This window comes from Epargyreus clarus, unplaced genomic scaffold (genome assembly GCF_041222505.1).
Source record: "Epargyreus clarus isolate Ecla_fem2 unplaced genomic scaffold, WU_Ecla_fem_2.2 ptg000011l, whole genome shotgun sequence".
Taxonomy (NCBI): Eukaryota; Metazoa; Arthropoda; class Insecta; order Lepidoptera; family Hesperiidae; genus Epargyreus; species Epargyreus clarus.
In genome coordinates, this window is record NW_027332219.1 from 8,460,116 (window position 1) to 8,487,355 (window position 27,240).

General features: G+C 36.5%; 1 protein-coding gene across 1 annotated transcript in view; it reads left to right on the forward strand.

Annotated features, from left to right (window-relative positions):
• The window catches only part of sns (sticks and stones), a 340,736-nt gene that overhangs the window by 265,109 nt on the left and 48,387 nt on the right, over positions 1-27,240 (forward strand). Inside the window, exons 9-12 of the mRNA XM_073077924.1 lie at positions 606-742; positions 5,649-5,816; positions 6,828-6,959; positions 27,054-27,190. Coding sequence (XP_072934025.1) covers positions 606-742; positions 5,649-5,816; positions 6,828-6,959; positions 27,054-27,190 — 574 coding nt within the window. The remainder of the gene's footprint in view (positions 1-605; positions 743-5,648; positions 5,817-6,827; positions 6,960-27,053; positions 27,191-27,240) is intronic.

Consider the following 27,240-nt stretch of genomic DNA (forward strand, 5'->3'; position numbering starts at 1 on the left):
GTCGTGTACGTATATATAGGAATACAAATACAATATGGTATGCTAATATATGTGCTTATATGTGGTTCCACTCTGGAAGAAACACTGTCACACCTATTTCTGCTTTATAACAACAGTGTTAAGCGCTGCTATCTGGTTTGACAGATGGGGTAAGGAATACATACGAAGACTTTTCAGGTGTAGCAACGTATTATTACAGATGTCCATAGATACTCGTAGCTATTTAACATCAGGTGCATACTCCTTTGTCACTTGATTTTCATCTTTTTTTTATAATATAGGAGTAGCAGACGAGCATGCTGTCCACCTGATGGTAAGTGGCTACTACCGCCCATGGACATGTGTAATCAACCCCAGATAAGATTAGATATTCCTATCTGAGGTCGGCCACAGATGCGCCGCTACCCCTGAAGACTAAGCTGGAACGCCTCAGAAAAGTCTGTCTCCCTTACCACACCCTTCAAACCGGAACACAGCAGCGCCTAACACTGCTGTTATTAGGTAGAAATAAGTGTGGCGGTGGTGCCGCCGGAGTCGAACCACAAAGGGTTCTACCACCTTCATATACATCTACCATTGTTTTACACCAAATTCCTTTGTTACAGAACAAGTGGCAGGATGTCGGAGAATGTGCTGTCCTTCAAAGCGGATGCGTCTGACAACAAGGCGAGGTATACCTGCGAAGCCAAGAACATCATGATCAGCAACACTCTTAAAGCAGAGATTGATCTTACGGTTCTATGTAAGTATTTTTGACATAAATAGTAAAAACATACAAAAAACATAAAAGAGTACATAAAAACCAAAAACCTGACTTTTTAACATATAGCCTATGTTACTTATAAAGATTCTAACGCTACCTCATATGTTAAAATTTATCAAGCTATTTGAGGTGGAGGGCAGATAAACATTCGGTCATAAAACATTACCTTCCATAGCTTAGAATTAGAAAGATTAGTCCATAGTCTACCGCGCTCGCCAAGTAGATTGATAGACTTCACACACCAAGATATTTTTAAGGTCTAAGAGTAAGAATATGTATCTTAGTAAGATTTTCTTTGTTTATCATTGAAGAGAATGGACTAAAAAAATGGAATGAAATGAAAAGGAATAAAGTGATAGTTAATAACCACAGACCTAAAACAAATACAGGTATGTGTTAAGAACGCTTTTTACACTCACAGCCATAGATTAGTAAAGATTACTAACTCCTAACAAGAAAATGTACCGAGTTTTGAGAATTGAAATAGTTGCTTAAAAAAGTTTTGCTACGTCTCCGTGCTAATATGTCCCTAAAATATTTGAAATAATTATATATTTATTATGTAAATTACACAGTATTAGTTACTTGTTCGTAAATTTTCTCTAAAAATGTTTTTATTTGTCAAGAATTCAAAAAAAGAACTTACTATATTAAGCCATTTGTGGCTTCATTCAATTTCAAGGCGGCGAAGTATCTTTAGTAATCTATGCTCACAGCTTAGACTAGACTAAGATTCCTTGTGTCGTGGATTCAAAAACCTTTATGACCAAAAAATAAAAAAACAAAACATAAAACGCTTTCTACACACAACCCCATACTATTATTCCCTGTATCGTGGGTGCCATGGACACACGGAGACAAATACACAAACACCCAGATCCAAAAAATGAAACCTAAATTCATCATTTAGATATCTGTCTGGCCGGGGATCGAACCCGGGACCCTTTGCGCGTCAGACCGGTATGGTGACCGCTCTGCCACGAGGGTCGTCAAGCATATTGATTACTATTTTATAACAATGCAAAATTAGTTATTTCTCCACAGTGTTAAAATACTCAAGTCAATTACAGTCGTTTTCAGAAGTCATAAATCAACTCTACTTGATTTTAGTCCAATCCAATCACATAATCGCCGATCCCTTTATTTGTAAAACAAACGTTAAACCAATTACCTAAAACAAACATACGTTTCATTCGTTTAAAGTCCGTCCATCTGAAAACCTTTCAGGAGTTACTGAAATCCGAATGTACACATTCTGTTACGCTTTTTGCTTTAGTCGCGAATCCTTTGATAGTGATCCAGTGGAATTAGTTGGTTTAGGCGTAACTTTGTTATAGGTAACCCAGATTTGTCCCTGTAGTACCGGGACCAGAATAGGGCTACGGTATCCTGCCTGTCGTAAGAGGCGACTAAACGGGGCTTCCGGGGTTGCGGGCGGCAAGAGTGGGAGCTCGAACCGACCGGCTAACGACCCCGGGAAGGACGGCGGCATGTGTGGCCGTATGCCGTTGTACACACCAGTGGATGTGGCGAGCTTATGCTGAACCACGTTGATTATGGTGACCCACGTTGCGGAGTGGTCACCATAGTGGTCTGAAGCGCAAGGGGTTCCGGGTTTGATCCCGTCCAGATATCTGAATGATGAATTTATCTGTTCTGGGTCTGGGTGTTTTGAAGAGCCCTTTGCGGTTGGACTCCGACGGTACCACCGCCATACCTATTTCTGTCTAATAACACCGAGTGTTAAACGATGTGTTCTGGTTTGAAGGGTGTGATAAGAGAGACATACTTTTCCGAGGCTTTCCATAGTCCTCAGGGGTAGTGCCATGGTGACTCAGGTAGGAATCTAATCATATCTAGAGTTGATAGCCACTTACCATCAGGTGGACGGCATGCTCGTCTGCTACTCCTATATTATAAAAAATCTATGCTAATATTAATGATAAATCCCTTAGGAGTCCTTCAAATGCCTACTCTATAGTAGATATCTCGTTCATCTGGTATTTCTTACTTTCTTGAATAGCAAATTGTATTATTTATGACTAATGACAGGCGGATTTGCTCTCTCCATTTTCTTGAAAAGAATGAATTTTTATTTCACGAATAAACCACTTGTTTCATCGTATAGTATCAACGATAAGCGATCTAATCGCTTGCTTTGTACGGACGTCGTCAAACCATTGTTGTCCATTTGCTGGGAACAGATTTCCTCTCAGAATGGGAAGGATTAGGCCATAGTTTACTTCGCCGGCCAAGTGCGTATTGCTAAACTTCACATACCTTTGAAACTAACTTCTTTTCTATTAAGATCTTTCAGGTATGCAGTATTACTTTTCCTTCTTCATTAAAGGAAGTGACAATTAATTTCTAATATGGGCATAATTTTGAATATTAAAATGCTGAGGATTCAAATTTCGGACCTATTGAGAGTTCGACTTTGTAACTACTAGGCTGAAAAATGCGCTGAAAAAAAGACTCCGGTTGCGTTCCGTTGGAGATCCCGCAGTCCTCTACGCAGCGATAAGGTTGGCCACCGGGGGTGTTTTAGTGTGGTAAGAGTCCCACATAACCCTGTGTCGCTCCCACGGCATCGTGCACCTTTTGAAGGTTTCCCCCTCCTGTACAAAAAAAAGGCTGAAGAAAAGTATAAGTAAATTGACAAAATATTACCAAACATCGCATACACGCTCATATTAAGACGATAGCTTTATCAAGCAGTGACAGCCATGAGAATTTTATCCCAACCACAAGTTAATCGCGACTGTCACAGCTTCCGCAGATTATGATCTCGTCAAAAGAAGTTGTTAGCTAAGTGTTTCTTCGAAACGAGCAGTCTTAACACTTGCTTCAAAGTGTTTGTACTCACAAACACTTTTATGAAAGTGTTTAAAAATTCAAATGAATGGATGAAAAAGCAATCGTTGGAGCTCGAATCAAAACGTTGAACAAACTTGCTTTTAAAATTCAACCAGAGTTAGGCGTGAATGGGAGTTGGGGAAATTAAAAGTTTTTCCCTTCTTCCGCGGAAGTGGTTTTGTGGAGTACTTTAGCTATTGGCCGGATTGGAGTTGGATCGAAACTAAGCGTTATTAAAGTTAAAGTACGCTTTGTGTGGCTTATTGGAGCGTGGAGTGGGTGGTATAAGCAACGTGCGGTCGTCAGTTGAGACCGCTAGTGGCTGAATATGCGCTGCCGTGCTTCCGAGCACGGTAAGCCGACGGGCTCGGTTGTACTCGTATTAAAGTTAAAGTACGCTTTGTGTGGCTTGTTGGAGCGTGGAGTGGAGTAGTATAAGCAACGTGCGGACGTCAGTTGAGACCGCTAGTGGCTGAATATGCGCTGCCGTGCTTCCGAGCACGGTAAGCCGACGAGCTCGGTTGTATTAAAGTTAAAGTACGCTTTGTGTGACTTATTGGAGCGTGGAGTCGACTGGACTGAAGGCGACGTGCGGTCGGAGTTGAACCGCTAGTGGTGACGGATCTACGTGGTGAAGCAACTTGTGGTCGTCAGTTGAGACCGCTAGTGGCTGAACATACGCGCTGCCGTGCTTGCCGTTGTATAGATAAACCTTAAGAGACCTTATGAGGGCTTTGAAACAATCCTATATGAGTTTGCCTATTTTATATTCCTTCACTAATTGGCATAAGAGCGTGATGAAGATTTTTATCTTATTCTCTCAGGCTTGCCAAATTATGGAGACAGAACCTTACCCCGTTGTGGAAAATTCAAACTCATTACTCAGATTTATGCCGCGAATCGAACTGAAAAGTCTGCGTGTCGGTATTGACCACCTAGCCACATCATATGACAATATTTGTCAAAATATCGCATCTGTGGCCGACCTCAGGTAGGAATATCTAATCCTATTTGGGGTTGTACGCTCGTTTGCTACATTACATTATAAAAAAAATCTACCGACCATCGATAGAGAAAGATTGTCTTAAAGGATAAAACCGCTTTCAACAAAAAGCATTAAAAAATTCTATTACTACAAACTACAAAAGCGCATTTGTCTCAAAACAAACTCAATACAAGATATGATCTTAAAATAGTCAGCATATGTAAACTCAGTCAAAATAGCCGTATCCCGGAAAATATATATTGGGGAAGTTTGGACAACGTGAGATATAGGCGTAGAGGCAAACGCATCAATTTGCCTGGGTACAAATGGAAAATGGAATTCCCCACTTAGAAGGATTTGCCTGAACCGATCTGGAGTTCAGACTAGTTTTACTACTTTAGTTTTGATATTTATTTGCAATGTGTTTTGGAGGCCAAGTTTTTGAGCGTTGTATAGATTTACGGAATTATTTATAGCTTCTATCTATCAGATAATTAATATACTTAAAATATATAATTGAAATTGAAACACAGATTATATGTACTTATACGAAAAGCGGCTGAACAGATTTAAATGAAACTTTCGCAGACATACAGAAATTTACAAAAAGAAATTAAAGCTAAAATGATGTTATTAAAAACTATCAACCTTAATAATAATTAAACAATTTTATTCACATAAGTATTGTAGTTTTTATATACCATTAGTATTAAAAAAACATTGGTTTAATTTACAATTATAATTACTAATTACATAAAAAATAAAGTAAAAAATAATAAATAAATAATTGATAGTGATAATTTTTATGGTAGTATTTTTCTTTTTAATTTTGTATATGTGTAATTTTAGTAAATAAGTTCTTTTTTGTACGAAAATTAATGCAAATAATTCTTAATTAAATTATTTACTTTATTAATTATTAAATAAATCAATGAATGAAGCAAATAATTTAGGTAATAAAAAATAATTAATTAATAAATTAATTATTTCATGAAAAATATACATTCCTTTTTTGCAAATATCTAACACACATTTTTGTTCCAGTCGCGCCGTCCCACGTGTCGATATCTGGCCCCTCGGAGGCCAGGGTCGGGGACCCGGTTCCTCTCAGCTGCAGCACAGCACCTTCGAACCCTGCTGCTGACATCAAGTGGATGGTGCTCAACAAACATCACAAGGAAGCCAGCAACCGCACTGTGATATCTCCTGAAGGTAATAATAATTCATCATCATCATCATCAAACCATGACTGTCCCTCTGCTGGGTACGGGTCTCCTCTCAGAATTAGGAGAATTAGGCCATAATCCACCGCGCTAGCCAAGTGCGTATTGGTAGACTTCACATACATATGTCAACTTTTTTTTTAAGATTTTTGAAGTATGTAGGTTTCCCCAGGATGTTTTCCTTCACCATTTAATCGTGATAATTAATTTCTAATACGTACATAAATTTGAAAAATCAGGTACATGCTTGAGATTTGAACCTCGGACCCCTCGATCAAGAAACCGAGTTTAACCACTATGTATGCTATTTGCTACTGCGAAACTTATAATAAACCTCATATTTCCTGTTAAAACAATACTTCATCTCATACCGGCTAGCCTGTAATTAATAAAATTTCGCGTCTCAAATAACCATTGCTTCCGGTATCAACAATTTGGCCATAATTATAGAGAACCGAACTTATGTAGTTACGACTTTATAACAGGAATAATTACTGGATAATAGCCCCAAATAATTTTGAGAGCTTTATCTTAGGAACGACACAGATGCGATCTTAGGATTAAGTTGGTACGCTTTCTATAAGTGTCTCTTACGTTTAAAACTAACAGCAGCGCTTGACACCTGCAAGTGGGTAGAACGGTGTGACTTCAATGATTTCCTTGCAATTTTTACGTCCTTGATTTATCTTTTGTTCCTTCAAACATGATTGCCATCACTCTTTAGACGATTCTTCTATAATTTTTCTTTAAGCTATGGTGACTTTCCATAACTAATGAGATGAAGATGTGCCCACTGTTATTTCTGAATCACGCTATCGAAGTTTTCTCAACATCTTGCATTTATACAAGCTCCGAACTGAGACTGTTGGAACACGACCGCTCCCCGAACATCGAATAGCTTAGCAGGAGATCTCCCTTTACCAAAAAAGCTTTTCCTTGCACATTATATATATATAATTCATACTATGTATCTTGACTAATAATAATAATTTTGTTCTAGGTGGCTGGATCACGACTTCAAATATCACGGTGGTGGTGGAACCGAACAGGAGAGCCATCGTCGTGGTTTGCCAAGGCATCAACGCCCAACTCACGGAGAATGTACTGGCTACTCATACCATCAACGTTTTATGTAAGTATCTTTTTTTCCAAAACTCCGCAACTTGTACTACGTTAGGAATAAAACTAAGAATTATGACAAACAAAAATCATGACTATAAAAAAGAACTAGATATAAAAATCTGTTAGACCCTCAATCCTATTTGAGATAGATAACGGAAGTATATGAACAGTAACCTTTTAACGAAGTAGGCTGTATGCTCGATTGCCACTTCAATTCCATAAAGCGACGTTGATGCCAATTCAGTTGAATCCCAACGGAAACCTTTATTCGAAGGTTCATTGAAGAATACTAATTGGATTGTTATTGTTGTGTAGTCGTTTGTATCCAAACGAAGGGAAGGATACTGTTATTGCCTTTTGTTTATATTGAAGCTTAAAATATACACATGGCGCCTGGTCGATTGTATGGTAACCGATCTATGTGAAGCAACGTCGCGGTCGTCAGTTGAGACCGCTAGTGCTGAACATGCGCGCTGCCGTGCTTCCGAACACGGTAATCCGATGAGCCCGTTTATTGTTAATAAAGCGAAAGTTTGAAAACATTAGACACAGATAAGCCACTAACCTGACACTTCCTCCACTAACCCGCATTATAATAGTGTGGTCGAATACGCTTCAAAAATCAGTTGTGGGTAGACCAGTAACCAGCAGTAAAACTGAGGGAAGAGAACCCTTTTTTTACTTTGGACACCTACAATGGCCTGCTCACCTGCTACATATCTCTCCACTCCATAAATCAGGAGTTCTACCTAAAGCCGGTCATAGATGCGTTGGTAATCTTGAGGACTGAGATGGTAGCTTCATATGTAAGTCAGCCGACATCTTCACCCTTCCAAAAAAACACAAAACTTCTTCACGCTAGAAATAGGTGTAGCTGTGGCACTTACCCATTCGAACCACACTGGTTTTTTTATATCTAATCGCTTGTAACACGACAGTGCCATCATGTCCTTCTATTCATCTACGATTCCGGTTCCGAAACACATTTTTGACCTTTCAAACGCACGGCGGATGGGTCTCGAAATATGCAAAAGGAGAGCTTTGAAAGGGAATATTTTGGAGAAACTAAAATTTGCGGCTATCCTAAAAAATTTGAATAAAACATAGAATTGCATTCCGGATTCCTTTTTGCGGATTCGTTTTGCCGGTTAGAGGCTCTCTTTTGGGGCTTATTTCGGATGTAAGTAATATTTTATTTCCAGCTAAACAAAATATTAACGTTGGCTTTTTATGTGGAATTAATAAAAGTGTAGCAAGTGTGTGATAAGGGAGACATACTTTTCCAAGGCGTTCCAGCTTAGTCATCAGGGGTAGCGGCGCATCTGTGGCCGACCTCCGGTACGAATATCTAGTCCTATCTGGAGTCGATTACAGATATCCATGGGCGGCAGTAGCCACTTACCATCAGGTGCACTGCATGCTCGTCTGCTACTCCATATTATAAAATAAAAAAATAAATAGCAATCCACCGGAGTGTAAGTGGCTACTGCAGTCTTTAGGAATCAGGTATCAACTCCATATACAACAGTGATTCTACCTAAACTCTCCTTCTACCTATTTACTCTAAAACACGCGACTAAAAGCATTTCCTGTCACGCGGTTAAATTCTCACACGCATGAATTAACTCGCTGTAGTCAGGTCCAGTTCCTGTACAAGACAGGAAAGTATATAATACTTGCTGACCCGGCAAACGTTGTGTTGCCATATAAATAGAAAAAAATGTTAAGGGTGAACAACCTTTATCACTTAGGTGTATGAAAAATAGATAATAGCCGATTCTCAAACCTACTGAACATTCATATAAAATTTGGTGAAAATCGGTAAATCGGTTTCGGAGGAGTACAGTAACTAACATTGTGACACGAGAATTTTATATATAAGATAAACGATAGAAAGTTAATGTCACGCATGTGATTAAGAATCGCATATGGATCCAAACCCGTGTGACAAGAAAAAGGCCCGCGTAATAAGAATAAGGATTGTCTAATTCTATGTCATCATAATCACATCTGCTAATCAGCCAAATGACGAAATTTGAACAGGCGACAGAGAAAGAAATGTCTCTCTGTTAACTAATTAAAGAATTACGACTTGTTCCTGATGAAATTAGGGGTAAATTAAGTTAAACAAAGCCAATTATGATTTTCAACTCAATGGGTATTATCTAATTCGCGAGGATTAAGAATTATTAAGCCGAGTTTCGTATAAATTGTCCCGTGTTATCGAGTGATTACTGAGGAAATTTAGACGGGTATAAGTTGCTAATAGGGGTACTGTGTTCTGGTTTAAAAGGCATACTTATCCGAGGCGTTCTAACTTAGTCCTCAGGGGAAGCAATTCAATGGCCGATATCAGGTAGGAATCTAATCTTATCTGGGGTTGATAGCAGATGTCTATGAGCAGCAGTTACGACTTAAAATCAGGTGGACTACATGCTAGCATATGTATATACAACTAGCCGACCCGGCAAACTTTGTACCGCCTTAAAATCTATTTATCAAATATATTTCATATAAAATATAGCCTATGTTACTCGTAGATAATGTAGCTTTCTAATGGTGAAATAATTTTTAAAATCGATCCAGTAGTTTTTGAGCTTATTCATTACAACCAAACAAACAAAGTTTTCCTCTTTATAATATTAGTGTAGATAATAGGCTGGTAAATAAGTGTATATAATAATATTAGAATAGCTGACAAGCATATCCACATGATGATAAGTGACTACTGCCGCCCATGGACATCTGTAATCTACCCCAGATAGGATTAAATTCCTAACTGAATTTGCCACAGATGCGCCGCTACTCCTGTGGGCTAAGCTGGAATGCCTCGGAAAAATGTCTTCTAGCAAACCAGAACACAGCAGCATTTTTGCTGTTATTAGGTAGAAAGCGGTGGCGGTAACTTAATTGTAACCACAAAAAGTGCACTACATAATAGCAAATACTTTTTTTCTATTACAATCGAGAACAATTCCAGTATTTTACTACGAGTAGTTCTGGAAATTCTTTGCGGTCTAATAAATTAGATTAAGCTTGTTTTTGGCAACGACACGTACCCATTCTATTTTAACTTAATTTTCAAATTGGACATTATTTTTTGAACGAACTCACTGCGAGAATTCTTTTTTATAGTCACTCAAGTACTATTAGAAAATTCTATTTGATTTTTAATAATGTCTTTAATATTAGATGAAGCTTTTCATTTCATTTTTAAATTGAAGAATTGAATTTAATTTTTAGTAATTTTATAGTTATTATAATTACGTTTTCAATGCTATGTTCTGGTTTAAGAGTATTACTATTAGTAGACTGGTTTAGTTCTGGATAAGAATGATTCTCACAAAAACCGTCATAACTTAGTCTTGACGCGAAAAACACAACGATCAATTAGGCAAAAGATTCCTGTCTTATTTTCGAATGGTATTATTTAATTTACATTTTAACTTAGATATCAAATCTAAAAGCACACACATACGATCAATTTTAAGAAAAAAAGTAAATGTTTTACACGACGCGTTCTAACTTAGTCTAAAACATAAACATGCTTTTATAATCAAAGTCAGGTTTCGCCTTGCGCCTAGAGTTGTTTACAAATTCTTTAAGCAACCACTTAAGATTAGATTGTGTGCATGACCGCAAACCCTTTGACGTTTCAGCGGGGCCGACTAAGCAAAATGGCTTATAAGTCTACAATAACCACGAGATAAAAATGAAGTAAAAATTGCTCAAAGCACCGCATTTGTAGTACAAAATCTTTAAAGAAAATTACATTAAAATGAGAAACAGGACGCTAACTCGGAAAATTGTAGCTCTATTTTGAGATAAACGTTAAAAGCTAGGCGGTCCGGAATAGGGTTGTCAACGCGGCTAATCTCCTTAACGAGTAATAGAATTTTAAACAAAATTCTAATCCTATATTTTTTTGCTCTTTACTTTTTTATTTATTGTCAAACGTGCTAGCGCCATACTTTTTCTAGAGGTTGCGCTGTTGTTTTTTCTGTTTGATGGGTGTCATAAGGCAAACTTACTTGGGGCACTCCAGCTTATTCCTCAAGAAGCAAATTAAATGTAACTTATATAGGAAAGGAAGTCTTTGCCCGGTAGAGGAATAAGAAAATAGATGAACTTTGTTTTTAAAAACATCTCTAACAGCCTTAGACTTTGAAGTATTAACTCTTTTTTGAAAAGGGTTAAAACTATTAGTTGACAACCCTAAAAGACTATGCCTCGTTAGACCAGATAAGTGTTCTACTGCGTTCGAGTTAGCGGATCGAGTGAGGGTTCATTTTGACCCCCTGGGGGTGGTTACTCGTTTTGGCCCCCTGGGGGTGGTGAACCCCTTTGTTTTATTTTTCGCCGTAATTTCACTTTGGCATTAGGAGCATAGTAATTTAACTAAATTGGCACGGAAAAGATAGTTTCCAGGCCTTTTATAGAATGGCTTGGTAATAGAAAATCTTATTAACTTCGCTGCAATATACTTAAGTGAAGCGTTCCAGTTTAGTTCTTGGAGGTTGTATGGTTTTTGTTATCAATTATGTATGGAACTCTATTTGTATTTTTTGATTTCATGCTAAAGTGTAGGTTATTTTTAAATGATTTATGTATTCAATGTTATGTTACCTACATTTACTATAAAAATTTTCGTCGTTTGATTCTAAAGGCACCTATTTCTGCCGTATAAAAGCAGCGTTGAACGCCACTGTATCCCACTTTGAAGAGTGTGCTAAGGGAGACTTACTTAAGCGAAGCGTTCAAACTTAGTCCTCACAAGTAACATCTATCTGTGGCTGACCTGATATCACTAATCCCATCTTGGGTTGATTGTAGGTGTAGCCACCACCATCAGATTGACTGCTTTATTACTAGTATCTCCGAATTCAAACCAAAAAGGGCTTTACGACCTTTAAACAGTCACAATTACAGATAAAACCGTTTAAAACAAACTGCAGTTACACGTTACCACATTACAAAGTAACCACAAAAAAAACGAAAGCATAATTGTACCTCCAAGTTCCTGTTTTCTTTTACCGAAAATACTTTAAATTCATCAACATTTTATTTCTTTACCAAAATCCGACCGAAATCACTTGCTCTAAGCCTTTAAGTACGTACTTCCGTTGCGTCCCTCTTTTTCGTATAGCGCTGTCTCTCTCCAACCCACCCCTAGGATTTTTGGGTTAAAATAGTGTTTTAACCGACTTTGTAAATGGGATAGTGTTTTGGTAGAATGTAATTTATATTTAAAATGTTGCGAAAGTAAATATTTTCATATTAAAAGGGTAAAATCAACGGATATTTTGAATAAGTGTTTACTTACTATTAAAATAAATGGTAGATCTCTTCACACTTAAGCATTAAGCAGCTCTCTATTCTGGGTTAAAGGGAAACATTTAGAAGAGGCGTTCCGACTTAGTCCTAGATGGTTTTAGACCGAAGAGGTTTTCCGTCTTAGTTATTAGGAGAAGCAACGTTTTTATGACTGATCTTAGATATAACTATAATCCTTTATAGTAGACCATAACATCGATCCCGATTTTATTCAGCTTACGCACACTGGCCAGTAAAAACTTATAATATATTTCAACAAAATAAACGAAAACCACAATTAATTTTGACAGCTACGAATTTCTACGAAACTCACGAAGCAAAAACTGACCTAAAAATTTGCGATAAACTTCGTAAAAGCGCGAAACTATTCGTGAAGCGTAAACAACGCGCCCGCCGACTTCCGGGAATTATCATTCCGCCCGCGCCCAACGTGCTACCGTGAAATAGATTTAATTTAATTTATATTAATAATTTTATTTATAAAATGTAATTAATGATATAATTGTAACATAATTAAATTAAAAACAATATTATTAATTTATTAGTAATGTAAATAGTTTAGAACTATACATTTAACAGTAATTTAATTTAAAATATTTATAATTATTTAATAAATTATAAAAAAATGATAACAAATAATGTATATCTCACAATATAATAAAAAAAATCGCGATTGACTTTGTAAAAGCGCGAAACTATTCGTGGAGCGTAAACAACGCGCCCGCCGGCTTCCGGGAATTATCATTCCGCCCGCGCCCAACGTGCTACCGTGAAATAGATTTAATTAAATTTATATTAATAATTTTGTTTATAAAAATTAAATTAATGATATAATTGTAACATGATTAAATTAAAAACGTTATTCACAATTTATTACTAATGTAAGTAGTTGAGTAGTGTACATTTAATTATAATTAAATTAATAATATTCATAATTATGATATGAAAGTATAGAAGATTATAATAAATACGGAATATCTTACAAAATAATTGAAATTTGCGATTGACTTTGTAAAAGCGCGAAACTATTCGTGAAGCGTAAACAACGCGCCCGTCGACTTCCGGGAATTATCATTCTGACCGCGCCCAACTCGTGCTACCCTAAAATAGATTTTAATTAATTTAATAAGAATTTCATTTGAAAATAATAATATTATTAATATGATTTTCAATTCAATTAAGAGTGTTCAGAATAATAATTTAATAGACATGTTAGTATGTAGTTGAAATTTAATAATAATGAAATAAGAAAAATAATTTTAACAATAATAATATGAAAATATTAAAAGAATTAAACATGAAATATTTGTCCCCTAACAAATTAATTAAATTGTTGCGTTCGAGTTCGTAAAAGCGCAAAACTATTCGTGAAGCATAACGCGCCCCGCCGACTTCCGGGAATTATCATTCCGCCCGCGCTCAACGCGTGCTACCGTGAAAATTATTAAATTAAATGATTATAAGTCAAATATGTAATTAATAATGAAATGCTTCATATTAATAAATATTTTTTTTTATTTTTTTTTATTTAATATCTTAGTTAATAGTTATCCTATAAAAAATAATACAAAAAATATTAATAGTTTTAAATAATTAAATAATGTATATCGACACCTTAATTCGTAAATCAGCCAACTCCACTTTCTTTCAAAATGTTTTTTTTTTATAGTAAATGGCGTTGAACGAAAACAAAATAAATAAAAAAAACATTTGGACAAAAAGGGGAGTTGGCTCATTTGCGAATTAAGGTATCGATATCTAACTCAAATAACTTAATACAGGATTTTATGTAAGCAAACGTAAATTAAACATGCTAAATGCATGTTTAATTTACGTTTATTTATAAATACATAAACCCCTAAACAGTGAATAAGAAATTGAAATATATTTATTTATATATATCCCTTGTTGGCAATTGAACCTGGACCTTTTTTAGGTGAAAAATTATCACGGCTCAGCACACGCTATATGTTATATAGTTTAACGCAAAAAATATAAACAATACGCCATTTATTTTTAACAGTACAAATTTCTATGACCTCCCGAACTAACGTAATTCACGATAAACTATTCGTGAAGCGTAAATAACGCGCCCCGCGGACTTCCAGGAATTATCATATTTCCACTCGCCCTACGTTTGCTACGTACTTTTTATTAAACAAGAACACTTATTATATAAAACGGTTACAAAAGCTAAACTACAGCAAAAGAACACAGAACGGAACGAGAATAAGAATTCATTCGATATTGTCTTTTTGTTGTGTCGCCGGTAATCGATCTCGAAATTGCATGTCATTCCAGTCTAGTTATTATACGCTGATTATAAGCTGCATTTTACATATGAACTAAAGAAATGACTTCGCAATTTATTTTTGACAACTACAAATTTTTACGAAAGCCGCAAAGCAACGTAATAATTCGTGATAAACTATTCGTGAAGCGTAAATAACGCGCCCCGCGGACTTCCGGGGAATTATCGTATTTCCGCCCGCCCTACGCAAACACCGTGAAATAGATTTAATTGTACTTAATAATTTAATTTTATTTATTTTATTTAACTAGTAATTGATTGATGAGTTTTACCTAAATGTTCGAATTCGGTGTTGACTCGATTAATTATTAACTAACAATTTATTTGAAACATAAATAAGTCGCCAATTATTTCATTAATATGAATACAGGGAGACAAATAAATTTCTCATCTGGATTTGGATTTGATATTCCCATGTTTCTATGTGCCCAAAAATGGGTTAATTATAGTAAGGGACTCAAAATAGAAAGCATTAACAAAATAAAAATGCCCAAAAAAATTCGCGATAATGTCAACGCTGCGGATTTCCGTGGAATTATCATATTTCCGCCCGCCCTGCGTCATGCGCGTGCTGTGAAAATGATTTAATTAAATCTTATTTAATTAAGTAGTAGTCGAAAATATTTCACGAAATGTGGTTTGTTTATGTTTGGTTACCTGGCGTGGTTTGGTCATTTGCTTACGTGGCAAAAGGGTAATAGTAATAGTCTAGTGCTTTTAATACAATTATTTTAGTGTCCCACCGCTGGGCACGGTTGTTTGTCTTGTACGCAACCTTTTGAAAGTGGCCAAATTTGAGGATGTTAGACAAGTACGTGGGCCATGAATTCGTCCTGTAAAAATACCTTCCCAGTTTTCAATATATGAAATTTTGTTACCCCCTAAAAAGGTGTCGGGGGCCAGATGCTCAGCGGGCCGCATCCGATTTTTGGGCCGGAGTTAAACCATATATCGCCTAGAACATATTCCGTTAACTACTTTCCATCAGGTAGCTTTATCGTTAGGTTCAAATATTAAAACAAAAAAAAACTCCAGTTCGCGTCGGATTAAGTAGGATAATAACCTATCTCTATCAACTGTATTAAAATTCTATAAGGCCTCCGACTGGACTATCCACGTAAATCGATTCATAGAACTCATCTATTCATCGACTTCATAGAAACAAAATAGCTTGAATTATCAATACACACTATACTAAGATCCTGTCTTCGGTGCTTTCATTGATCAGCTCCCCCCGTCTGGGGGTCGAACCCCGCGTATGAAGAAGGCTGAACGATAGCACTAACATAATTGGTGTCATTAAGCTTTCAACCCGAACCGGTATTTAAAGCATATGCGCTACAAGCTTGTTATCTGGTGCCCATTAATCATGTTATGGGTGTGTGGTGTAAGTGATAGGCGGAAGCTATTTTTTTTTAATTGTATCAAGGTGGCATAGATCTCTTTAGAAGCAAAACTCATTTAAAAATGGTAGATCCCTCTTTGGTTCAACCGCGATACCACCGCCATACCTATTTCTGACTAATAACAGCAGTGTTAAGCTGCTGTGTTCTGGTAAGAAGGGTGTGATAAGGGAGACATATTTTTCCAAGATATTCCAGCTTAGTCCTCAAAGGTAACGCATCTGTGGCCGACCTCTAGAATCTAATCTTATCTGGCGTGGATCACATATATCCATGGACGGCAGTAGCCACTTACCATCAAGTGAACTGCTCATCTGCTCATCTGCTACTCCCATCTTATAAAAAAATTGAAAAACTTAAAAAAGGACTAAGCTGGAATGGGGTCGAGCCACATAGAGTTCTACCACCTTCAAATTTTAAGTAATTTAAAATTCCAAAATCGCTTCCGCTTATGCCTTAACGCTACGTCTGAGGTGATAGCAAAAAGCGTATTCACATCCAACTGAAAGGAAATCCGCCCGTTTATTTATCACTGTCTTTACGTACGTTGTATCATTTACTTGTATTGTATGTTGGGTTTTGAAAAATAACGGGGTGAGTGAACACGGTTACGGAGGGTAGTGCTGTGGAGAAGGAAAGGATTAGACTTCTAATAAATATATTATGTGCTTTTTTATTTTATTATGTTTTACAATTGTGAATACGTTGTGCTCTATTGTACATAGGTAGTTTTTTGGAATGATAAACATAAACGATGTATTTAATTTTCATAAGAATCTCTCCAGTGATATCATTTTTTTGTAATTTAACTTAAGTTTATTTTATTTACTTAACAAACTTAAGTAACAAAATAAACTTAAGATAACTAAAGTAAATAAACACAAACTTAAGTTATTTTTGTAACTTAAGTTACAATTTTTTTGATTATGACACAATACCAAGGGTACACTTAAGAAAAAAATACTAATTCAAGAATTTGTTTTAAAGATGTAATTTATTCAAAAGAGCGTAGCAACAATAGTTAACCAATTAATTCTGACGTCGTTCGCCCTCATTAATGTAACGAGGGAGACGTGTGCCATCCCTTACTAGTTATAGGGGTGTAATCGTGCGATTTGTATATTTATTTCCAATATTTCATTTTTTTTGTGAATAACTGTACCATTCCGCATTTGTTCATACGTAGACTATGGCTCTAATCCTAGGGCCCTTTCATTCTGAGACAATTGTGCCCAACAGTGGGACAAACAAGGGGTTGTTGATAAGACTTCATTCTTAAGACTAAGATAGAACGCTTTGAAGAAACCAAAAAAAGGATTCTTTTCTGTAATTGAGTAACGCAAGAATTTATTTGTAAGATTAACTTAAGTTTATTTTGTTCTATTCATTCTGGAACTTAAGACAGCAATAAAATAAATTTATGACATTTTCTTAAAATTTGTAATTCGATTTTGCAATTTAAGAAAGACTCTTATATATAAAATTTACTTAAGATTTTTTCATTTGTATTCTGAAACTTAAGAGAAAAATTAAGAAACTTTTTACGAATCAGTTTATTCAAAAGAGTGACCTATTTAGCGTAGCAACAATACTCAACCAATTAATTCTGACGTCGTCCGCCCTCATTAATGTAACGAGGGAGACGTGTGCCATCCCTTACTAGTTATAGGGGTGTAATCGTGCAATTTGTATATTTATTTCCAATATTTCATTTTTTCGTCAATAACTGTACCATTCCGCATTTGTTCATACGTAGACTATGGCTCTAATCCTAGGGCCCTTTCATTCTGAGACAACTGTGCCCAACAGTGGGACAACAAGGGGTTGTTGATAAGACTTCATTCTTAAGACTAAGGTAGAACGCTTTGAAGAAAACAAATAAGGGATTCTCTTCTGCAATTGAGCAACGCAAGAATTTATTTGTAAGATTTACTTAAGCTTATTTTGTTTTCTGCATTCTGCAACTGCAGACAGCAATAAAATTAATTTATGACATTTTCTTAAAATGTTTGTAATTCGATTTTGCAATTTAAGAAAGATTCTTATATATAATATTTACTTAAGAATTTTTCATTTGTATTCTGAAACTTAAGAGAAAATTAAGAAACTTTTTACGAATCAGTTTATTCAAAAGAGTGACCTATTTAGCGTAGCAACAATAGTTAACTAATTAATTCTGACGTCGTCCGCCCTCATTAATGTAACGAGGGAGACGTGTGCCATCCCTTACTAGTTATAGGGGTGTAATCGTGCAATTTGTATACTTATTTCTAATATTTCATTTTTTCGTGAATAACTGTACCATTCCGCATTTGTTCATACGTAGACTATGGCTCTAATCCTAGGGCCCTTTCATTCTGAGACAACTGTGCCCAACAGTGGGACAACAAGGGGTTGTTGATAAGACTTCATTCTTAAGACTAAGGTAGAACGCTTTGAAGAAAACACATAAAGGATTCTCTTCTGCGATTGAGCAACGCAAGAATTTATTTGTAAGATTTACTTAAGTTTATTTTGTTTTCTGCATTCTGCAATTTAAGAGAGCAATAATTAATTTATAAAATTTTCTTAAGTTATTTAAAATGTGATTTTGCAATTTAAGAAATCTTCGTATTTATACAATTTACTTAAGATTTTTTCATTTGTATTCTGAAACTTAAGAAGCTAATGGACTTTTAAGAATTAGTTGATTCAAAAGAGTGACCTATTTAGCGTAGCGACAATAGTTAACCAATTAATTCTGACGTCGTCCGCCCTCATTAATGTAACGAGGGAGACGTGTCCCATCCCTTACTAGTTATAGGGATGTAATCGTGCAATTTGTATACTTATTTCCAATATTTAATTTTTTCGTGAATAACTGTACCATTCCGCATTTGTTCATACGTAGTCTATGGCTCTAATCCTAGGGCCCTTTCATTCTGAGACAACTGTGCCCAACAGTGGGAAAACAAGGGGTTGTTGATAAGACTTCATTCTTAAGACTAAGGTAGAACGCTTTGAAGAAAACAAATAAAGGATTATCTTCTGCAATTGAGCAACGTAAGAATTTATTTGTAAGATTAACTTAAGTTTATTTTGTTTTCTGCATTCTGCAACTTAAGACAGCAATAAAATGAATTTATGACATTTTCTTAAAATTTGTAATTCGATTTTGCAATTTAAGAAACCTTCTAATATATAAAATTTACTTAAGAATTTTTCATTAGTATTCTAAAATTTAAGAGAAAATTAAGAAACTTTTTACGAATCTTATTCAAAAGAGTGACCTATTTAGCGTAGCAACAATAGTTAACCAATTAATTCTGACGTCGTCCGCCCTCATTAATGTAACGAGGGAGACGTGTGCCACCCCTTACTAGTTATAGGGGTGTAATCGTGCAATTTGTATACTTATTTCCAATATTTGATAACGGTTTTTTTTGTGAACAAGTGTACCATTCTTACTTAAGACTAATTTAGAACACCATGAAGAAAATAAAGAAATTATTTTATTCTGCAATTAAACAACGCAAGAACGTATTTGTAAAATTTACTTAAGATTCTGCAACTTAAGAAAGCAATAAAATTAATTTATAAAAATTTCTTAAGATATTTAGTATTTGATTTTGCAGTTTAAGAAAGCTTCTTATATATAAAATTTACTTAAGATTTTTTTTCTTGTACTCTGATACTTAAGAGAATTTTAAGAAACTTTTTAAGAATCACTTTATTCAAAAGAGTGACCTATTTAGCGTAGCAACAATAGTTAACCAATTAATTCTGACGTCGTCCGCCCTCATTAATGTAACGAGGAGGACGTGTGCCATCCCTTACTAGTTATAGGGGTGTAATCGTGCAATTTGTATACTTATTTCCAATATTTGTTTTTTTCTTCGGAACTTCGGTATGTGATAGAGCCAGTAAGGTTCATTTTGGGAGGTCTCTAAAATAAAACCAAGAATCATTCTACACTTTATTTATAAAATATAAATAAAAGTTCCTTTCCAGTGAAACTTTATAAAATATTTAAATCTAGTGCCCGCGGCTTCACCCGCATTTTAAAAAATAACATGACATACATATAACTGAAAATTTGTACCTTCATTGGAATGGCAATGGCGCCATCTGTTGAAAATTGGTCGTACCATCCAGAAACCTTCGTGGGCTCATGCACAACAACTTTGCTAAAGATCATCACATATGCATAATTTACAATTCTATAAAGGACACACATACAAACATTCATTTTTATATATTCTATATAAAATTTGCAGATGAAGCCACAGCCACAGCTTTACCTAAATTCCAGACAGAGCTTATATACATAAAGATCATAAGACCATTGTGCCATAACAAAGCCGGTGCTACACTAGCGCACAAAACAAATTACAGGGCTCATGTTTATTCAAAAGCTTAAGGGAGGCAGTTTTTTAAAAAGGGAATTGGCGAACTAACCCCCTGTAGGTACTGTCTTACTAACGCCTAGTAAACTGTATGAATATAGTGTTTGTGGTAGAGCCCTTAGTGGGTGGACTCCGGTCGCACCACCGCTATACCTGTTACTGTCTAATAACAGCAGTGTTAAGCGCTGCTGTGTTCTGGTTTGAAGAGTGTCGTAAGGGAGACATACTTCTCCGAAGCGTTCTTAATCTTCCTAAGTAGCAACACATCTGTGGTCAGATAAGACTCTTATCTGGGGTTGATAAAAGATGTCTATTGGAGACAGTAGCCACTTACCATCAGGTGGACTGCACGTTACTCCTTCAATTTTATACATTTGAAGGTAGTAGAACCCTCTATGACTTGACTCCGGCAGCACCACTGCTATACCTATTTCTGCCTAATAACAGCAGTGTTAAGCTCTGCTGTATTCTGGTTTGAAGGGTATGGTAAGGGAAGCATACTTTTCCGTAGCATTCCAGCTTAGTGGTCAGAAGTGTGACCGACATCTGTGACCGACCTCAAGTAGATATCTAATCATATCTGGGGTGGATTACAGATGTTTATGGACGGCAGTACCCACCTACCACTTGGACTGCATGACCATTTGCTATTTCAAAGTTAAAAATAAGCTTCTCGCGACCCTCTTGTAGTCAAACCAGAGGTCAGAGGGACCTGAACGAATCTCCTATGTTAATTTCGTACGGACCTCTTGAAATTCCTGATTCCGAATTGATCTCGCCTGAATAGGTAAATTGTGAATTCTATTCTAGATAGGATCCTGATTGTAATTAGGGAATTAACATTCTGATTACAGATGTTTATGAAAGATTCCATTTGAAACCATAAATATGGAAGTATCTATAAATTAACGTCCATTATTAATAATCAATCTATCCAATGTTTTGATCAAAAATTGAATGACAATTTGTGCCTACAAGAAATTGACAAATTTAATTGGTTGTCAACCCATTACTGTCCCACTGCTGGGCACGGGTCTCCGCTCAGTGATAGGGATAATTAATTTTCAGTAGGCAATAATTAAAAAAAAATTCAGGTGCATTTCTAATGTGCGCTTAAGTTTGAGAAATCAGATGTATTTGAGTATTTAAACCTCGTACGTCTGATTTTAGGGCCAAATTTCAACTACAAGACTATTAACTAACTAGTTTAAAGGTGGTAGAACCCTTTGTGGTTCGACTCCAGCGGCGGCACCGCCACACCTATATCTGCCTAATAGCAGCAGTGTTAAGCGCTGCTCTATAGTCTGGTGTGGTAAGGGAGACATACTTTTCCGAGGCGTCCAGCTTACTATTCAGCGGTAGAGGTAGCGGCACATCTGTGGCCAACCTCAGATTGGAATATCTAATCTTATCTAGGATTGGTTACTTATGTCCATGGGCAGCAGTAGCGACTTACCATCAGATGACCGGCACATTCATCTGCTACTTCAATATTATAAAAAAACAGTAAACGTGTACCATTATCCCGTAAATGAATCAAACGGTAGACCGGAATGCATGTGACAGACAGAGCCGGATTAACCTTAAGGCAGAGTAGGCAATTGCCTAGGGGCCCAGGATCGACACGGGCCCACTGCAGTCCGCAAAAAAAAGTTTTATGGATCGAAAATGATAATCAACAATACTATTCTTTTTTTTTCAACGCATGTAACACTTTATACATACAGAACCATCTAGTCTTCTAGTATCTAATATTAGAACTAATATAATCCTTCGGAATGCAGCTGGACTTCATTCACGTTGGGGGACTCCCCGATTTGTTGGGTGCGTTTTGTAAGCTTCCATAGCGTGATAATAATTTGTAACGTAATAATTCCGAAACTTTCGAAATACGTTAATTACAATATGTGAGTTTTGCAATTGTAAGGTTAATTTAAAAAAAAATGGGTGTGCTCCGTGTTTGAAGACTTACGATTTTCACATACATCAAAAGTATTTAAAAAAATCCGAACGCAACGAGTAGGCGCCGCTGAATGTATTTTTATGTATATGTTATAGTCAAAGTCCGATACACAGTCTCTTCGCGGAAGGACTGGTTTATCCTAGGTTTGGCCAAAGCCATCAGGCAATCCCCGAAATACATTTCAATTTCGCCCTTTGCCTGAAGTATTTTTAGTCAAACCCAGGAGCTCCTAACTTTTCAGTCAAACGTCGAAAGTAAATTATTCTGTTTCGGTTTTGGCCTAGTCAATCCTAGAAGCGACTGCAAAACTCGGTCAAACGTTGATCTGAACATGTTTAAACAGGTTCATAATGTCTCTCGCGGTGTTCCGACCGATTGTTTTGTCATTTCATGTTCGTTCATTGAGCGTGCGGGCGTGTAATTGTGTAAAATTGAAGATGAGGTTAGGTTAGGTTAGGTTAGGTTAGGTTAGGTTAGGTTAGGTTAGGTTTTTTTAAATTATTAAAACAATAAACATCAAAATTTTAAAAATGTTATTTTTTTATACCTAATCTTACAAACTAACCTCCGTATATTCCAAAGCATTTATTTATTTATTTTATACTTTATTGCACATCGTACAAAAGGTGGGCCTAATGCCACACGGCATTCTCTCAAAGCATCTCAAATATAAAAGTGAAAATCACGTAAGCTGACCAATCAGGTGTCAGAACTGGCAGAGTTAAGCGGTTCTTAAGACTTGAAAGCTGCTTAAATGATAAAATGCTTCCAAATATACGAAGATAAGACACTTCATACCTATATCGGAGTTTGACTCGTCAAACCCCGATTTAATAAAATTGTGTTTTGACGTTTGCCTGACCAAATTAGTCTCTCCCAGGTTTGACGAAAATTGTTTAGTCAAAGGCCGAAAATTTACATTTGTTTGGGCTTTGACTAAGTCATTCAGTCTGACCTGAGGATTGACCAGTCCAACCTAGGAGCGCCGGAGCTTCGGAGTTTGCCTATAACATATACATAGAAAACACCTAGACTTAGGGCGGAATAAAACGTACGCGCACTTTACGCGTGAGGTGCGCGGGTGACTCTGTATTAACACGCAGCCAACCCGTGAGCGCGTTGAGCACGCATAGAGCCTGAGTATGTCCGAACCCGCCCTTAGGACGTCATCCGTGCCTATATCGGGATTTGTATTCAGGAATGTAAGTAGAAGGCAAAACAATACATCACATGATTTAGTCAGTCCGAGTAGGTAAAGAAAAGGGGCCCGAAAATTGTATTGCCTATAGGCCCATACAGGGTTAATCCGGTTCTGGTGACAGATAACATGCAGTAATGAGATGCATTGCTTCGCGTCGTGCGAACTCGTGCTTATTACTGCAAAAACCGATCCGACACGACCGTCATTTGTTGGACGTAGAGTTAGTAATCATATAGAAATGCCATTCGTTTTTTTTCTAGGTTTTATTAAAAATAACGGTTTTTATGTTCAAAGTTATGTAAATGGCCATATTGTGTCAATCATTTAGTATACAATACATATTTTTGATTTTTGTTTCAAATTTAATTATGTTTTCAAAATTGTGCAGATCGTTTATCAATATTAAAATGTGTATTTATTTAAAATTTTCATTCGTACCAAAATGTAATAATTATATGAGATTGACCTAAGAGCAACCTAAGAACGTAAAGTGAAGATGATCATCATTTTTCTTCATCATCATCATCGATCATCAACCAAAGGCTGGCTAGTTACTTAGCTAGCTGGTTAGCTATAATCCTTTTCATACTTCCTATAACGAATCGCCTTTCGTAGTAATGGTGAATTACATTGATGTTCAAAAATAATCAAGAAATAATCTACTTTAAACAAAATATTTCGCCTTTAATTTATACCTCATTACCAAACACACAAATGATGAGGTCCATAGCATTCTTCAGTATATACTAAACACGGCATTTCTATCCAATACGCAATCTATGGTCACACATCGTTAAGCTAAGATTTTTAAGCGATATTATGATAGTGCTATAATGGTTATCGTGTGGTTTAGTTCCTTGTTATGTAACACCCATTTACTTCATCTAGAAAGTTGTGCGACTGTCATTTCTATACCTATTTCTGCCGTAAAGCTATTGTGTTTTAATTTGAAGGTGGAAGACAGATTTTAGTAAGTCTTAGCAATCAGGGATTGCAATAAATCAGTAGTTGAAACTGTAGTTAAGACTGCAATAATTATCTATGTGTCGTAGTAACCATTTACGAGTACCATGAGTGTGTCTGATAGAACTAACAAACATTCAAGCAGTTCAACTGATGATAAGTGCCTACTGCCCCCAAGAACCCTTAATCATCCCCAAATAAGATTGTAAATAGGGTGTAAAAAGAGCTCTCCTTCAAAGATGGTGATGCATTACCGACTCCTCTGGTGTCGCAAATGTCCATAGGCGACGGTGACTACTTTCCACCAGGTAGCCCTCTGCCTCATCGTTTGTTATACTTGCATAAATAATAATCAACGGGTTGCACTCAAACTTCAGTGCCGGCAGAAGTAAAAACTTTCAAACACTAACCGTGTAATCTTATATATAAAATTCTCGTGTCACAATGTTAGTTACCGTACTCCTCCGAAACGGCTTTACCGATTTTCACCAAATTTTATATGCATATTCAATACATCTGAGAATCGGCTACTATTTATTTTTCATACCCCTAAGTGATAAGGATTGTTCACCCTTAACATTTTAACATTTTTTATTTATATGGCAACATAACGTTTGCCGGGTCAGCTAGTAAAATATAATAAATAAAAAATAAAACTGACACCCATTGTCATATTTCTTATATGCTGACACCGTATGACATCTTTACTTTTGCAGTTTGCCGTCTTACTAATTTTTGATCAGGACACGTGACCTGACCCGAGTTTAACATGTTTAGCGCCGCTAAAGAAGTTTTCACTTCAAAAATCTTTCAATCTTTAGCTACTTCTCTACTAAAATGGCCATGTATTCATATAAATCTGTTCATATAAGTATACAAGTCCCATATGCAACGAAGCATTCTAGAAGCGTTACATGTTGAGCGCCATCAAACGATTATGCGCTGGTGTAGCGCTATAGGACGTTGTTTAATCGAATGTGAAGTGTAACGGTCTTGGGTTCGATGCACGGAAGTGGTGATGACAAGTTCTGTGTTTTAAAAAGATTATATAAAAACTAGTGGTGCCCGCGGCTTCGCCTGCGTTTGAAAGAAAATAATATGACATACTAACATACATAAAACTGAAAATTCGTACCTTCATTGGAACGTCAGTGGCGCCATCTGTCGAAAATTGGTCTTACCAACTCCCAAACCCTCGTGGGCTCTTGGACAACAACTTTGCTAAAGATCATCACTTGATCAAATGCATAGTTTCCGATTCTATAACTACTTACGAATTAAAAATTAATTAAAAAAACCTTTTTGCACGGACTAAATTGTGAATCTAAACCATTCTCAAGTCCTCTGGATCACACACAACAAATTCCATCAAAATCAGTCCAGTCGTTTAGGAGTTTAGGGACATACACACGCACATAAGAAATATATATATAAAGATAGTTTTCAAAGATTGATTTAAGAAATGAACAGTTCATTTGATAGTAAGCAAATCGGTTGGGATGATGTATGGATGGTTTACATATGATGCGACCATATTTAAACCATCCATACTCCTCAAGTCCTCAAGAGTGGCATTACTGCAACCGGCTTCGGTAGAATTTCTGTTCCATACTGAGTTTATTACAAATGTTTTTATTATTATTAGGGTTCCGTACCCAAAGGGTAAAAATGGAACCCTAATAAAAATATCTAAATATATATTATATAACTCAAAGGTAGTGACTGACATAGTGATCTATCAACGCACAGCCCAAACCACTGGACGGATCGGGCTGAAATTTGGCATCCAGGTAGATGTTACGACGTAGGCATCCGCTAAGAAAGGATTTTGATCAATTCTACCCCCAAGGGGATAAAATAGGGGATGAAACTATTACTTCGTAACGCGAGCGTAGCCGCGGGCAAAAGCTCGTCCAAAATAAAAACAAAACAGAAAATTCCATCAAAATTAAGCGGAGATCAGATCTGTACGTTATTCCGGCAAATCGGGTGTTATCGTCCCCAATAAATATTGTTAACTGTATCGTGTCTAGATATTCCGGTCACGTAACTACACATTTACAGAACGCTGAAATATTCTGTACTGACCGTAAGTAAGAATGTGAACAAATCTGGAACTTGGTTTATATCTCTTTGTGCGTGATAAATAATGAAATTATAGCGAATTACCTTGCAGGCTACCTTTTTAATTACTTTTTTATAATATAAGATAAGCCGACGAGCATGCAGTCCACCTGATGGTAAGTGGCTACTGCCCATGGACATCTGTAATCAACCCCAGATAGAATTAGATATTCCTACCTGAGGTCGGCTACAGATGCGCCGCTGGCATACGCCCTGGGGACTAAGCTGGAACGCCGCGAAAAAGTATGTCTCCGTTACCACTCCCTTCAAACCAGAACACAGCAGCGCTTAACTATGCTGTAATTAAGTAGAAACAGGTTATTTGGTAGAAACAAGATGTTTTTGAATCCTCGAATGTGACCAATAATATTTTATAACTTATCTATATTTGTAAGATCTAACCCACCCCTTCTTTTACAGATCCACCCTCAGCGCCAATGATCACGGGCTACATCCCCGGCACCACCCTGTCAGCTGGCACGGTGCAGAAGCTGTCCTGCATCTCCACTGGCGGCAACCCCCTAGCCACCCTTACGTGGTTTAAGAATGATAAAAAGGTAAGCTTATTGACCCACGTGGCAGAGCGGCATAGCGGTTACCGGTCTGA